The sequence below is a fragment of the Diabrotica virgifera genome, chromosome 1 (assembly GCF_917563875.1).
Source record: "Diabrotica virgifera virgifera chromosome 1, PGI_DIABVI_V3a".
Classification (NCBI taxonomy): domain Eukaryota; kingdom Metazoa; phylum Arthropoda; class Insecta; order Coleoptera; family Chrysomelidae; genus Diabrotica; species Diabrotica virgifera.
Genome location: NC_065443.1, coordinates 61419990 through 61433297, shown reverse-complemented (window position 1 = coordinate 61433297; position 13308 = coordinate 61419990). Strand labels below are relative to the sequence as shown.

At 33.8% G+C, this 13308-nt stretch overlaps 1 protein-coding gene across 2 annotated transcripts in view; it reads left to right on the top strand.

Annotated features, from left to right (window-relative positions):
• The window catches only part of LOC114331281 (pre-mRNA cleavage complex 2 protein Pcf11), a 48897-nt gene that overhangs the window by 19471 nt on the left and 16118 nt on the right, over nucleotides 1-13308 (top strand). Inside the window, exons 4-10 of one of the 2 annotated variants that reach the window (XM_028280801.2) lie at nucleotides 4656-4835; nucleotides 4965-5192; nucleotides 5375-5446; nucleotides 5501-6224; nucleotides 7892-8123; nucleotides 11099-11310; nucleotides 11426-12886. In XM_028280801.2, the coding sequence (XP_028136602.1) occupies nucleotides 4656-4835; nucleotides 4965-5192; nucleotides 5375-5446; nucleotides 5501-6224; nucleotides 7892-8123; nucleotides 11099-11310; nucleotides 11426-12886 (3109 nt within the window). Of the gene's footprint in view, nucleotides 1-4616; nucleotides 4836-4964; nucleotides 5193-5374; nucleotides 5447-5500; nucleotides 6225-7891; nucleotides 8124-11098; nucleotides 11311-11425; nucleotides 12887-13308 lie in introns of both variants that reach the window. The other variant, XM_028280800.2, reaches the window with a different exon arrangement.

Here is a 13308-nt window from a genome sequence, read left to right as displayed (position 1 = left end):
GACAACCAAATGCAACGGTGGTACTGAAATTCTCGCGTTAGAGATTCCATAGTAAATCACGAGGGAAAACCAGGAAAAACCTCGTGATACTATCCCGACATCGCAAGTATTTGGGTTTACATTTAGTTTACTCTCAAAAATTGTGGCTTATTTCCCATTTGAATATACTTGATTATAAAAATGCCACAAGAAAATAGCTTCAGAACAACCATCATAAGCTGCATGGTAATTATATTTTTTCAAAAGAAGTTTTTTCTTTCAACTTGATAATATAGTAACACTAAATTTCTCAATTGTATTATATAGTATTTTTACTACAAAAACGTTATTACGTAGGTCAAAATTTTTGACGTAGGAGAACTGTCAAAACATTAGAATGTGACTTTTCATTATTGCCGTATTTATAATAAACATAGCAATAATGAAAAGTCACATTCTAATGTTTTGACAGTTCTCTTACGTCAAAAATTTTTACCTACGTAATAACGTTTTTGTAGTAAAAATACTATAGTATCTAAGTGTGAAATCCTGTTTAATTCTTAATACCTTTTTATCTTACATTTTCATTATACTAACCTTAAGGTTTGATTAATGTTAGGGTCAATTGCAAATCTCAATACTTTGGGCTTTGGTGAAACTGTGAAGTGACATAAATGTTACACTTCTGGCCAAAAAATCGGGACACCTTAAGAATGTGTCATTTTTTATGTCTCGAATCTCCTAAACCTGTTGTCCGATTTTAGTGATTTTTTAGTATGTTATAGCCTTATTCTTTAAGAATCTCGATGTAGTAATATTGTTGCTAAACATGTAAATGATTGTAGCCAGTTGTAACCTTAGGCTTTCTTAACATTATGTTTTTTGACTCATTCACTTTGGATAATAAAAAAGTTAGGTACTTTAACAATTAGCCATGTTCTTCATCAATACAGGGTGTTTCTAAATAAGTGCGACAAACTTTAAGGGTTAATTCTACATGAAAAAATAATGACAGTTTGCTTGATAAACACATGTCCGCAAATGCTTCGTTTTCGAAATACGGAATGTTGAATTTTTTCTTACAAACTGACAATTTATTTATTGCTCTAAAACCGGTTGAGCTGTGCAAATGAAATTTGATAGGTTTTAAGAGGTAGGTATTTTACATTTTTTGACATACAACTAAAAATTTTATATTCACATTGGCGTGCATACAGGGTATATGACCGGGTTTTGTGACCCGTATGCACACCAATGGTGAATATAAAATACATAATTGTACGTCAAAAAATGCGCAATAACTAGCTCTTAAAACTCACCAAATTTCATTTGCATAACTCAACCGGTTTTAGAGCAATAAATAAATCGTCAGTGTGTAAGAAAAATTCAACATTTCGTATCTCGGAACGAAGCATTTGCAGACATCTGTTCATAAGTCAAACGGTCATTATTTTTTCATGCAGAATTACCATTTAAAGTTTGTCGCGCTTATTTAGAAACACCCTGTATTGATGAAGAACATGGCTAGTTGTCAAAGTACCTAACTTTTTAGTTATCCAACATAAGTGAATGAGTCACAAAGCAGGATGTTAAGAAAGGCTAAGGCTACAATTGAGTTTTAATTTCAATATTTTTTAAATGCTAGAATATTCCACAGGGTGTTCCGAACTTTGACGAAAAAACACAGTATATTTGTTACACCCGGTATATAATGACATTTACATGTTTAGCAACAATATTACTGCATCGAGATTCTTAAAGAATAAGGCTATAACATAGATACTAAAAAAATCACTAAAATCGGACAACAGGTTTAGGTGATTCGAGACATCAAAAATGACCCATTTTTAAGGTGTCCCGATTTTTTTGGCCAAGAGTGTAGATTATATAGCTATGGGATTAACATTGTTTCTATGTAACGACTGTTTTTTGTGTAAAGTGTATGTATGTAAAGTGTTGGTATGTTGTGTAAAGTGTATTTTCTACTAATTCTTAGTTTCTTAAGCATTCTTATTTTTTTTCTTATTGCTAAAACCATCATCACTTTTTGATTACTTTGCGAATTTTCTTAATGCTTGATCTTCTTTTTCTTGCCTGAATTTACAACTTGGGTTGAGTCTTCGCCGCATCCACTATAGACCTCCATCTTCAACGACCTTCAGCTACCTCCAGCTTCATCATTATCCTTCCATCTTTTACTGGGACGGCCTACTGATCTTCCACCGTCTGGTCTCTCAAAAAATACTGTCTTTAACACTCATTTCTCTGATCTTACCACATAGCAATATATAAGCTAATCTTATCCAATTTCTTACGATGTTTTCACTACCATGAAGGCGGAGCTTTCTCCATTCTCCTGTAAATTCACCTCTTTAAGGGCCAAATATCATTCTGAGGACCTCCTTTCAAATACCAGCAGTTTATTTATTTCCAGCTGATGTAGAATATATGTTTCATTTCCATATGTAACAACTGGGCGAATAATTGACATTGCAGTGTTAATTTAGGTTGTCTTTTTAACAGCTTAGATGTTAATAATGATAATATGGGGTATAATGCTCTATTCCCGCAGCTATCTTTGCTGAGACCTCTTTTTCTTTGTGATCAACTGTGATTGAAGATATCTAAATTCTTTTACTACTTCGAAGTTCTAACATGTCATCAATAGTAATGCTTGATTTCCATTCAAAAATATTCTTAGGGCTGATCTTACTGTTCATCATCATATTTGGCTTGGCAGTTCTTTGCGGATCCTGACCTACTCTCAGTCTCAACTGCATCTAACTAATTTTCGTTATCATTTTTCTTCTGGTATGAAGGGTCTATTCTTTTAATAACTATCTATAGAGCATTGTTAAATAGGGTAAATAATACAGTACTTTCTGCTGTAATCCATTTCTAATATGTATTGTGTCTGTTAGTTTTTTTTTTAATTCTGACGTTACTATGAATCTTGAATGTTTTCTTTTTTTAGACTGATAGGTTGGGTTGCTATATTGAATTCTTTTAATATATGGATTATTAAGTCAATGTAGAGGTGATGTGTATCAGTATCATATTCACTAGTTTTTTTAGTCTACTCTGCCCAGTTTTCATGATTTTTTTATCAGTAATAAGATTACCTTTTTATAAATTATATGTTTCTGTGTCATCTTATTATTTGTTTTTTAAGTACCTTGTGTTTCTAACATTTGCCTCAGTCTGGTCTAGCTTTTATGCATTTTATCTTTTACTTTCAAAAAAAAAATGTTTCAAAAATGTTTTGTCTGAAAATAAAATATTTTCATCTGAAATCGAAAACATCTAATGGGAACAATCCTATTTCATTCATTCTAATTTTCTTATTTACCTACACACAATGTCTTAAGAGTAAACTTGTTACTTGTCATTGCTACAAGTATAAGCAATCGAAAAATAGCTGAAAAACAAAACATTTTTGAAATATTGTTAGATTACCACTACATTGTTTGGCTTGTTTATTACACTGGTATAGTTCCGTTGATTATTTAAATATTTAATATAACAAACTACAACATTTACGCGTTTGAAAGCATATAAGTAAAAACTAAGAAATAAATAATGGACTTTTCTTCATTTGATAAAGAAAATTTACTCAAGATTCGAAAATATTCTGATTTTGAGAATGATGTCGGATATACAGTGAGGACGTTTGAGTTGGAATAAATTCATTTTCTCGAGAATGGGTGACTCTGGAGATAAATCCCGAAACAGGTTGATTTTTAAATTATAATTTTTTGGCATATATATCTGGGCGTGATGACAAAATCGATGATTTTTTTAATGAGAATAGGGATCGTGTGATCGCTCATTCGAATGGTTATTCAATGCTCTATTCACTAATATAAACATTAACATAATTATTTATACAGGGCGCCCAAAAAATATATTTTTTAATTAAATTAATTTAGACAAAAAGAAGAATGTATATAATTGATTTAATTCGAAATACATTTTACTGTTGTCCGAAAACAGGAAAAATTGTGTATTTGATAATAAATATTATTTTTCGCTCAAATTCAATATTAAAGCTGCCACCCACCTGCCGCTTAGCAGTTTGAACATTTAATTTAAGCGAAAAGCCATGTTTATTTTCCAAATTATTATTTTTTTTCTATTTACTGACAGCAGTCAAATGTGTTTTGCATTAAATAAATTACTTACATGTTAGTATTTGTGAATAGATAAATTGAATAACCTTTCGAATGAGCTATCACACGATGACACGACCCCTATTCCCATTAAAAAAATCATCGATTACGTCATCACGCCCAGGTGGATGACGCCACTAGTATGATATATATGCCAAAGAATTATAATTTAAAAATAAAAATCGACCTGTTTCGGGATTTATCTCCAGAGTCACCCATTCTCGAGAAAATGAATTTATTCCAACTCAAGCGAGCTCACTGTATAATAAAAGTACCAAACAGGAATTTTTGACTAGGTTAGCACAGGTGAATGTAAAACATACTTTTATTGATGTAATTACTTAATATGATTAAGAAATAATCAATAGGTCAATAATATTTAATTTTTTGACGGAATTGTCCAAATACCTTTCTTTTTTCCTTTTACATTTGGCTTCTATAACACTTTTCTTTTTTTCGTTGCACTAGAAACTTGTTAAAGATACTCACAAAAACACTCCATTCAAGGTTGACGAAAAAACACGAGCGGAGATGTTTAAATTGCGGCAGACATGGAATGAGGTGTTTCCCCAAATGAAACTATACGCCATAGATGTGCAGATCAGTCTTTTGGATCCAGCATGGCCCGTGACTGCCAAACCTCCGTCCAACAGCATACATTTGAATCCCAGATTTCTTAAAAATGCGGTAAGTTTATATTTTTAATTCTAAATCGATGAAGATAAATAAATAGCCAAAACTTATCGATATTTAATTTTACCATTAATATTGAAAATATGTTACATGTTCAATAAAATGATATTTGATCTCTTCTAGCCTCCTTCTTCAACGCCAACAATTAAAACAGAACCCGAAAGCAGTCCCTCTGATTCAGCTTCTCCTTCTGTTAACAAAGAGACTCTTATAATGCAAGAACAGTTGATCCAGAAGCAGAGGGAATTGTTGGAGTTGCAACAGAAGAAATTAGAGTTGGAAGTGCTACAAACAAGGGTGAAGCTTCAGGAACAATATAAGAACAATCAGCCACAGACTGGTCGTCCTCATGTAAGTTTTACAACAGTGTATAACTTTTGTAGCAAGCTTATACAATATTTTTAAAAGGAATGATAGAAAGAGAAAGCAAGACTAAAATACAGGGCATATGAGAGAAATGTCTGAGTGTATGTAGTAGTAAATATGTTTTTTTTGTATCTTCATATCTTTAACACAAGTTCTTTTCTTTGCAGAATATTCTCTTGAAGCCAGAAGTAGCAAAACAGCTAGTCCCATCCCTGGCCCAACATAAACAAAATCTAGTGGTAAGTTTGACATAAGTAAAAAATGAATTAGTGTTTAAATGGTTAATTTTTCAGAATACTGCAATGGTTCAACAATTGGCCCAGCCCCAAGCTGCACCCACTAATGGCACAAAGATAAACCCAGTGAGCAGTGCCCTCATTAACGCCAAACCTATAAGAGATCCAAGACTCTTGAGGCAGCAACAGAAAAGAGACCAGACGCCTTCAGCTGACGGTAATCTTGAAAATCAGTTACATCAAAGGACTGCTTTATTAGAAACTAATAAAATTGTATCAAATAAAAATAGTGTTCGTAAACATCGAAATGATCCTCGGTTAATCAATAAAGATGATACCTCTAACCAAAGATCAGATTCCTCTAAACCTAACCACTCATCCAAATCCCGTAGCTCCGAATCCGCACACCACAAATCCCATAAGACATCCAGGTCTTCTTCTCAAAGAGGCCAGGATACGTCCTCCCTCAAATCTAGCTCTAATTCTGTTAGCATAGATTCATCTAAAGTTAAAAGTGATCTAGTGAAATCTCCAGTTAAGAATAAAAAGAAGGAAAAGAGTGATAGGCGACCTCTCAGCCGTGAAAAGCCTGGTAAAAATGACAGTTCTCCTGTTAGTAATAGCACCACGTTCAAAAATGTTAGTATGGCGATGAAGAACCGTAATTATGTGAGGAAAAAGGTGGGCAGTGCGAGTCCGGAGGCTGTAAAGGATGAGGATCTGCGATCTTTCGGGCCACCTGAAAAGCAGCCTAGGCTAGAAAGTGACTCGAACGATACAAGTAAGATTTTTTTCTTTTTTTTTGTGAGTCCTATAAAACCACTTGCATATTTAATTTTTGGTATAGTCATATTAGATTTTATACTTATAAAGCTTTCAAAATCGGTATACACTACTACTTTAACACCAATTTTTTTTCTAAATTTTTTGAAATTTGTTGAGTGGGTTAGGATGGCAGGTCCTGATCAGCGGATAGAGTACTAAAGTTAGATACTTAAATTACAAAACTTAAAATATTTAATAAAAATTTGTCTAATTACTATCGTATATCACGTTTTATAGTTAAATATAAAATATTTTCGTATTGGTATTGAAATTTATATGAAATTTTAATGATGTGTATAAATAAAATATCATTTTTTTTTCTTCATGTTATAACTTACCAGTCATTTTTTAATAATCTCCCAAATTAGTCATATTTTATTTTTAACTATACTAGATTTCAATAAGCGATACAGTGCATGTAAACTACGATTTTAGTTGTTAAAGACTTTCAAAATTTATCGACTCGTTCCATAGTAACAGTATATTATTAAAATCATGATCACTCTTTCTCTTTTCTCTAATATTAGTTTTTATTGTGTAGTATATAAATTATTTTAATCACGGAATACATACAGTGAAAAAATAATCCTATTTATTAAATGAATGAATAATTTAACCAATTACACAAGTGACTGTTATACAGTAATATTTAAAAACTGTTATACATATCTATATGTTGCTGATGACGACATCTGTGTCAACTAATGTTTACATCTCCTGCAAAGCTTATTGAATTTTAGTATAGATTTAACTAATTTTAGCTTTAAATAATCTTGGTTGGGTTCGTTTGCTGCAAATTCCTGAGTCCATGTCCATAATGCATGACTCCTCTCTCTCGTCTATTATTTTCAGTTTATACCTATTTTTTATCGTCTTATAAGTTTATTTTTATTGTTACTAGTTTTGAGTACCTTACCATTGTTCTTATAAATCAGTCTTGTCTTTGATCTTTATGACTAATTTCCAATATCTTCGAAAGAGCTTACTCCAAAGTATTATGATTTTATATAAGTTTTAACTGATTCTATTAAATCTTTTGGCACATCAATCTGTTTTTAAATTTCGCATATATTTCTCCTTATAATAAATGATTTTTAATGGGAAATAAGCCACAATTTTACCAAAAAAAAAAAAAGATTTTATTAACGTTTCGAAGCTAAAATCGGGTTTCGTTGTCAAAATACAAAATACTACTCAATTATAATCAAAAATAATCAGTAGTATTTTGTATTTTGACAACGAAACCCAATTTGGGCTTCGAAACGTTAATAAAATATTTTTTTAGTAAAATTGTGGCTTATTTCCCATTAAAAGTAATTTATTATAAAAATGCCACAAGAAAATAGCTTCAGAACAACATTTCTCCTTATGTCAAAAGTTACTCTTATATCAAAATCATGTTTGCTGTTCTTATTATTGTACTGTTTATCACTGTTTCTATTTCTACCTTCTATATTCTATAGGTATATTATATTGCTACAGCTATTATTTTTCCCATATTTTCTATCTATACATATTTTCTAACCACAATCCCCCCGTTTAGCGTTCCTACCTTAACAGTAAGTACTAACTTTTAGAAAATACGTTCTTTTCGCCAGGTTTACTAAAAAAGCTTATTTACAGTATCTGCAGCTCCAGTCTCGAAAGCAGTAGAACCATTACCTGTTGCAGTGATGCCTCCATCAGCGACAATGGCTCCAAAAACGCAGTCAACTATTCTTCCAACCTCTGCAAAGGATCAGGATGTGGATCTTCGTCAGTTACCGGCAATGGTGACTAAAAAGAGATCTTCAACAGAAATCTCTGAAGATGTATCAATGCCAGCCAAGAAGACTAAGACACAAATATTTGACAAGTGAGTTATTGTTTAAATAAAATTATTTTTCTAACTTCAGACAGTTTGTTCATAATGTTAGCTACGTCTATATGATGATATTTATTTCTGAATATTTTGTTTTCGTATATAGTTAGGGATCCTGAAGGTGACTAAGGATTATGAGAAAGAAGAAAAAGTATATAGTTACTTTGCGTACTACTTGTGGTGACTTGTTGATCTTTTGATGTAAAGAGTAACTTGACAAAAACAGAAGAAACATCGATTATATTAGATAGGAAACTACTTTGGAAAACTAATAATGCATCCATCCAATGACACTACAGCTCAAACCGGGGCGCTATGGCGGTTCCTGCCTTCTGAACCACCTCAGATAATTAAGGGGTGGTTACCCCCTACCATAAGGGTTGAAGAAGTAACACTACTCACTGTAAATTCATTTATTTGTCCGTTGGAGTAATAACGGTAAAGAGCTGGTGGTATAATATTTCGTAGCCGTGATGTTTTCCCGTTGGGATCTCAAATACCAATGACTAATCTTTTCGCCATGAAAGTAGAACTAAAAGTGGATTCCCCTGTTTACTGTTTTGCTATAAATAAAAGTGAGAGTGTTTTTTATTAAAAGTGCTGAATCGACTAGATTATAAATAACGAATACTAATTGTTATTTCAAACTGACCTTGTATCGAAAACCGATACATTGATGTGGTAATATAGGTCAATCGTATTTATTATAAACAAACGTATTTGTTTTACCAAAGACATTTAATTATTAAAAGAATTTGTCTTAATAAGATGATTACTGAGATGCAGTGTATCCCAATACAGCGCCTCCTTCAGCAAGCTTCTCCAATTATTTCGATTTACTGCTGTTCTTTTCCATGAACGCGTTTTTAGGAGGTTTTTGGCATCCTCATCTACTTCGTCTTCTCATCTCTCTTTTGATGTTCGAACAGGTCTTTTCCTTGCATTCTTGCATTTAGCAATTTTCTGGGGATTCTATTCTCATGCATGCGGACGCGCCCTGCCCACAGTAATCTCTGCAGTTTAGTGTATTGTGCAAGTGTTGGTTCGCTATTACTATACCTAATTCTTTAGTTGTTATTTTCACTTATTGGGCCCTTCTTAAGGTCCTGAGACCGCTTGTCGATCGTTGGCTCTTATGTTGAACAGCATATTAACAATCATTGTCTTATTTACGGCCGCACGAAATAGTTCAGTGCTAGTTCTCCCAAATCATTGGCGTAGGTTTTTAAACAAAGAAGTTATACGGCGGCCCTGACTTATTTTTATTATTATTTTACCTTGCATGACAAGGTGAAGTATGTCATATTTTCAGTTATTTTTCATATTTTTCTGGGTGACGCGTTATATGACCAAAGTATTCCAATTTACGCCGTTTAACCATGTTCACTACTTCACAACTTTTATTCCTATGTATTGGGCCCAGTATCCTTTAATATGTATTTTTCTTTCAAACACGTCTATTATAATGCATTGGCAAATTTCTGTTATAACCAAGGACCGGATTAAATGCAATCTGCATTTTTTGCATATTTTTGCATTTTTGATAAATTAGAAAATGTTGCATTTTTTCAAACATTTTAAACATTTTGCATTTTTTTCTTGATAAATTCAGAAAAGTTGCATTAATTCGATATTTTAAATCTCAAAGGTTCACTTTCACTTCCAATTAAAAAACTATCAGTCGTAAATTCAATAAATGTGTATAATCCATTTCTTAAGAAAAATGTTTAAATCAGGTAATATTCTTATTCTATTATCTATTTTTGGGACTAAGGCCGATGCCACATTATGCGTTTTGACCGGATGCGGTGAAAACGCATCCGTTTCCAACGCAACCGGACCGACCTGTCACACTATGCGTTTAGTCTGGTGCAGTTTATAAGCGCGTACCGATGACTCAAAACGCATCCGTTTCCAACGCAACCGGACCGATCTGTCACACTATGCGTTTTCACCGGATGCGGCGGAAACGCCACCGGATGCGGCGGAAACGCATCCGGTCAAAACGCATAATGTGGCATCGGCCTAAGCCGACTAATTCCTAATATAACTTGGTCGGTAGGACAACAATTAGTTGACATAGGTTGTAAAAACCTGTTTGCTCTTTGTAGGGGGATAAGCAGGTACAGAAATTTAGATTTTAATATTTGTTTATAAAAGCTGAAGTTCATTTCGTGTTTTGATTCGCAGTGCGTTGTTGCGTACAAAGCTGCAGCAAGTTTTGTTGAGTACAAGCTCCTCAGATAAATATTCTGTAAATATATGTAAATATTTAAGATAATGGTTAATAAAGCATGTACTTAAAAACTAACTATTGTGTTTAAATGTTATTATTCCAACATCATATAAATATAAATTGAGGATTATTAATGTTGGATTTTAATATTGCATTTTTCCTAAAGGCTCTTGCATATTTTTCACAAATCAATTGCATTAGAATGCGCATTTTTTTTTACATTTTTTTTGTGGTGCATTTTTTCCGGTCCTTGGTTATAACCCATGTTTCACACCCATAACTTATTATGGGCCTGATTATTGTCATAGACCCGGAGTTTTGTTTTCCGGTGTACATCTTGCGATTGGATGTGGTCCATCGCGAAATAGGCTTTATTTGCCTTCTATTTATTTCCGGTTCTTCTTCATTGTTTGCGACCAGCTCCATTCCTAAGTACGTGAATCTATTCACGTGTTCTATGTAGTTGTTGTTTTTCTTCTTCTTGTGCCACTCCTGTCGGAGATTGGAAATCATCAAGGCTATCATGACCTTGCTTACAGCTGACCTAGAAAGTTCATTAGTGGTGCAGCCAAACCATTCTCTCAAATTCCGCAACCATGACATTCTTCTACGGCCTGGATAGTTGTTGTTACTAACTACAATAAACTAACAATTACGGAAATATTAATTGAGAGTCTCTTTGTTAACCTATATTTACTTTCCTATTAATTCTTATGAAATAATTCTTTTCCAGATTGTTTGGAGACGAAGATACAGATCTAAGGCAACAACTTGCCATTAATACCGAACAACGGCCGAAAACTCCACCTCCACCGATTATATCGGTATCAGCTACCGAAACCAAAACTGCTTCACCAAAAATGGGCTCTCCAAAGAGTAATTTTGATGCTGTTAGAGCTAAGCTTGCAAATGCAACAAATCGGGATAAGGTGCTATCCAAATCATGTAAGTTACGTTTATAACTTGTTTTCTTAATGTATTAATCTCTTTTTTTGTTTTCTTTCTTATTTATTAATAAGAATTTGCCCGGAATTTGCTAAACACACTGTTTTTATTCCAGATAAGAAAAAACCAAAATTAGAGGACCAAGACTTGAGGCCGCAAGCAACCACTGGTTCTCCCCATAAAACCAAAATCATCATCTCGCCAGAAGAAGAGACCAGTATTAAGTCCGGCAAAATGACAAACGAAGAAGGTTCAGAACTTTTGAACAGAATTATTCTACAAGTCGAAAAACGAAAATTAAAAGAAGCCAAGAGGAAAGATCATGAGGAGTCATTCAATGTTTCACTGCAACCAATCAGCGATGACGATCTTAGCGATACTGAATTGGAGAAAGAAGAAACCAATACAGAGGGGCCTGTTGATGCCGTTATGTCAAATGAAAGCGTTCCTGAACGTCCACCGATCAGTGAAGAGAGCCTCATACCATTTAAAGATAAAGATGAAAGACTGAATTCTGGCCCTCCTCCACCTCCAAGTGAATTTGTTGGACACTTTTTCCCTAGAGATGGAAGAGATACTAGGCGTTTTCCGGGACCTCACTGGCGAGGTCGTGGGGGAAGACGTTGGGAACCCATACAACCGATGATGTCTGCAAGACCTTGGAACTCAAATAATTGGGCTCCAGTTGAAGAATTTACACCAGCGCTCGAGGAAATGGAACCTATCTTTCCCAATGGACATGTTAATGCTGATGAGGTCAAGTCGATCACTATTGATAGCGTTTCTAGGGATATCAGGTTTTACGGGGAAACAGCTATTGTATTCATTGGTTGGGACGACCCCAGAGAGTTGACATTCCAAAATGCAGGCGTGAGAAAGATTACCTTCAACGACAAGGACAGTTTTGTGCTGAACTTCAACGATGATTATAAAGAAGTTTACTGCAATGGAAATTCACATATTGTGCGGTTGGGTGCTCCAAGCAGAGAACTCTTCATCGACAATGTGCCATATGAGTGTTTCTTTGGTAGTCCTGGTATCCGAATCGAACTGGATGGAGTACCCACCAAGGTTCATCTTGAGGGGCCTCCACCACCTGTGAATATTGGCAAAGTGAAAAGGTGTGATCTCGTTGCGGGCAAAATAAATATGTTTGTCGATGCCATACATGTTGTACCCGTGTTTTTAGACGCTAAAGTTCAAAAATTTGTTCTACAAGGTCAGACAAGTACTCTTAAATTTGTAGATGCATTAAAAACTGTTTTAATAAATGATGTACCTTTTGATATTGAATATGGTGGTCTCCCTAAACCTTTATTTATCCATGGTAAAAAACATTTTGTAAGATTTTCAGTTCTACCTAGAGATATTAGGCCAGGCAAAGTTAGGCTGCTCGATATGGACTTTCCTGAAGATACAAGGGCGGCAGATGAGAATAGCCAGGATGTACCACTTGTTACGGACGCATATGATCCTGCTATGCCTATCTCCGGAACAATGGACAAACCTGTGGGTAGTGATTCTCCAGATAGAAATTCAAATTCTCCAAATTCTGTGTTGAAGTCTATACAACAAAGTGAGTACATTTTGATTAAACATGTTTAGTATCGTAATTCATAATATTTTTATAAACTTATTTAATTTAATTTAAAATATATTTAAATAATATTTCTGATGTATTAAAAATAATTATTACACTGTGTCCAAACAGAAATTTGCGCTTATTCGTATTGTTAAGAGTATTGTTCAACACATTTTTACTTTTACTATTTGTTAAATAATAATATGTCATACAATTTCTTCTTCTTTTGACATCATAACCTGGATGGGTCTTTGTCTGTCTATGACCTTCCACACGGATCTCTCTTGTGCCCTTCTTCTCCATTGTCTATTGTACATGGTTTTCAGGTCGTCTTCCACGTCAACCAACCATCTCGTTCTTGACTTTCCTTTTTTTTTTCGCCTTCCTATCGGCTTCCATTGTAATATTTTCTTTCT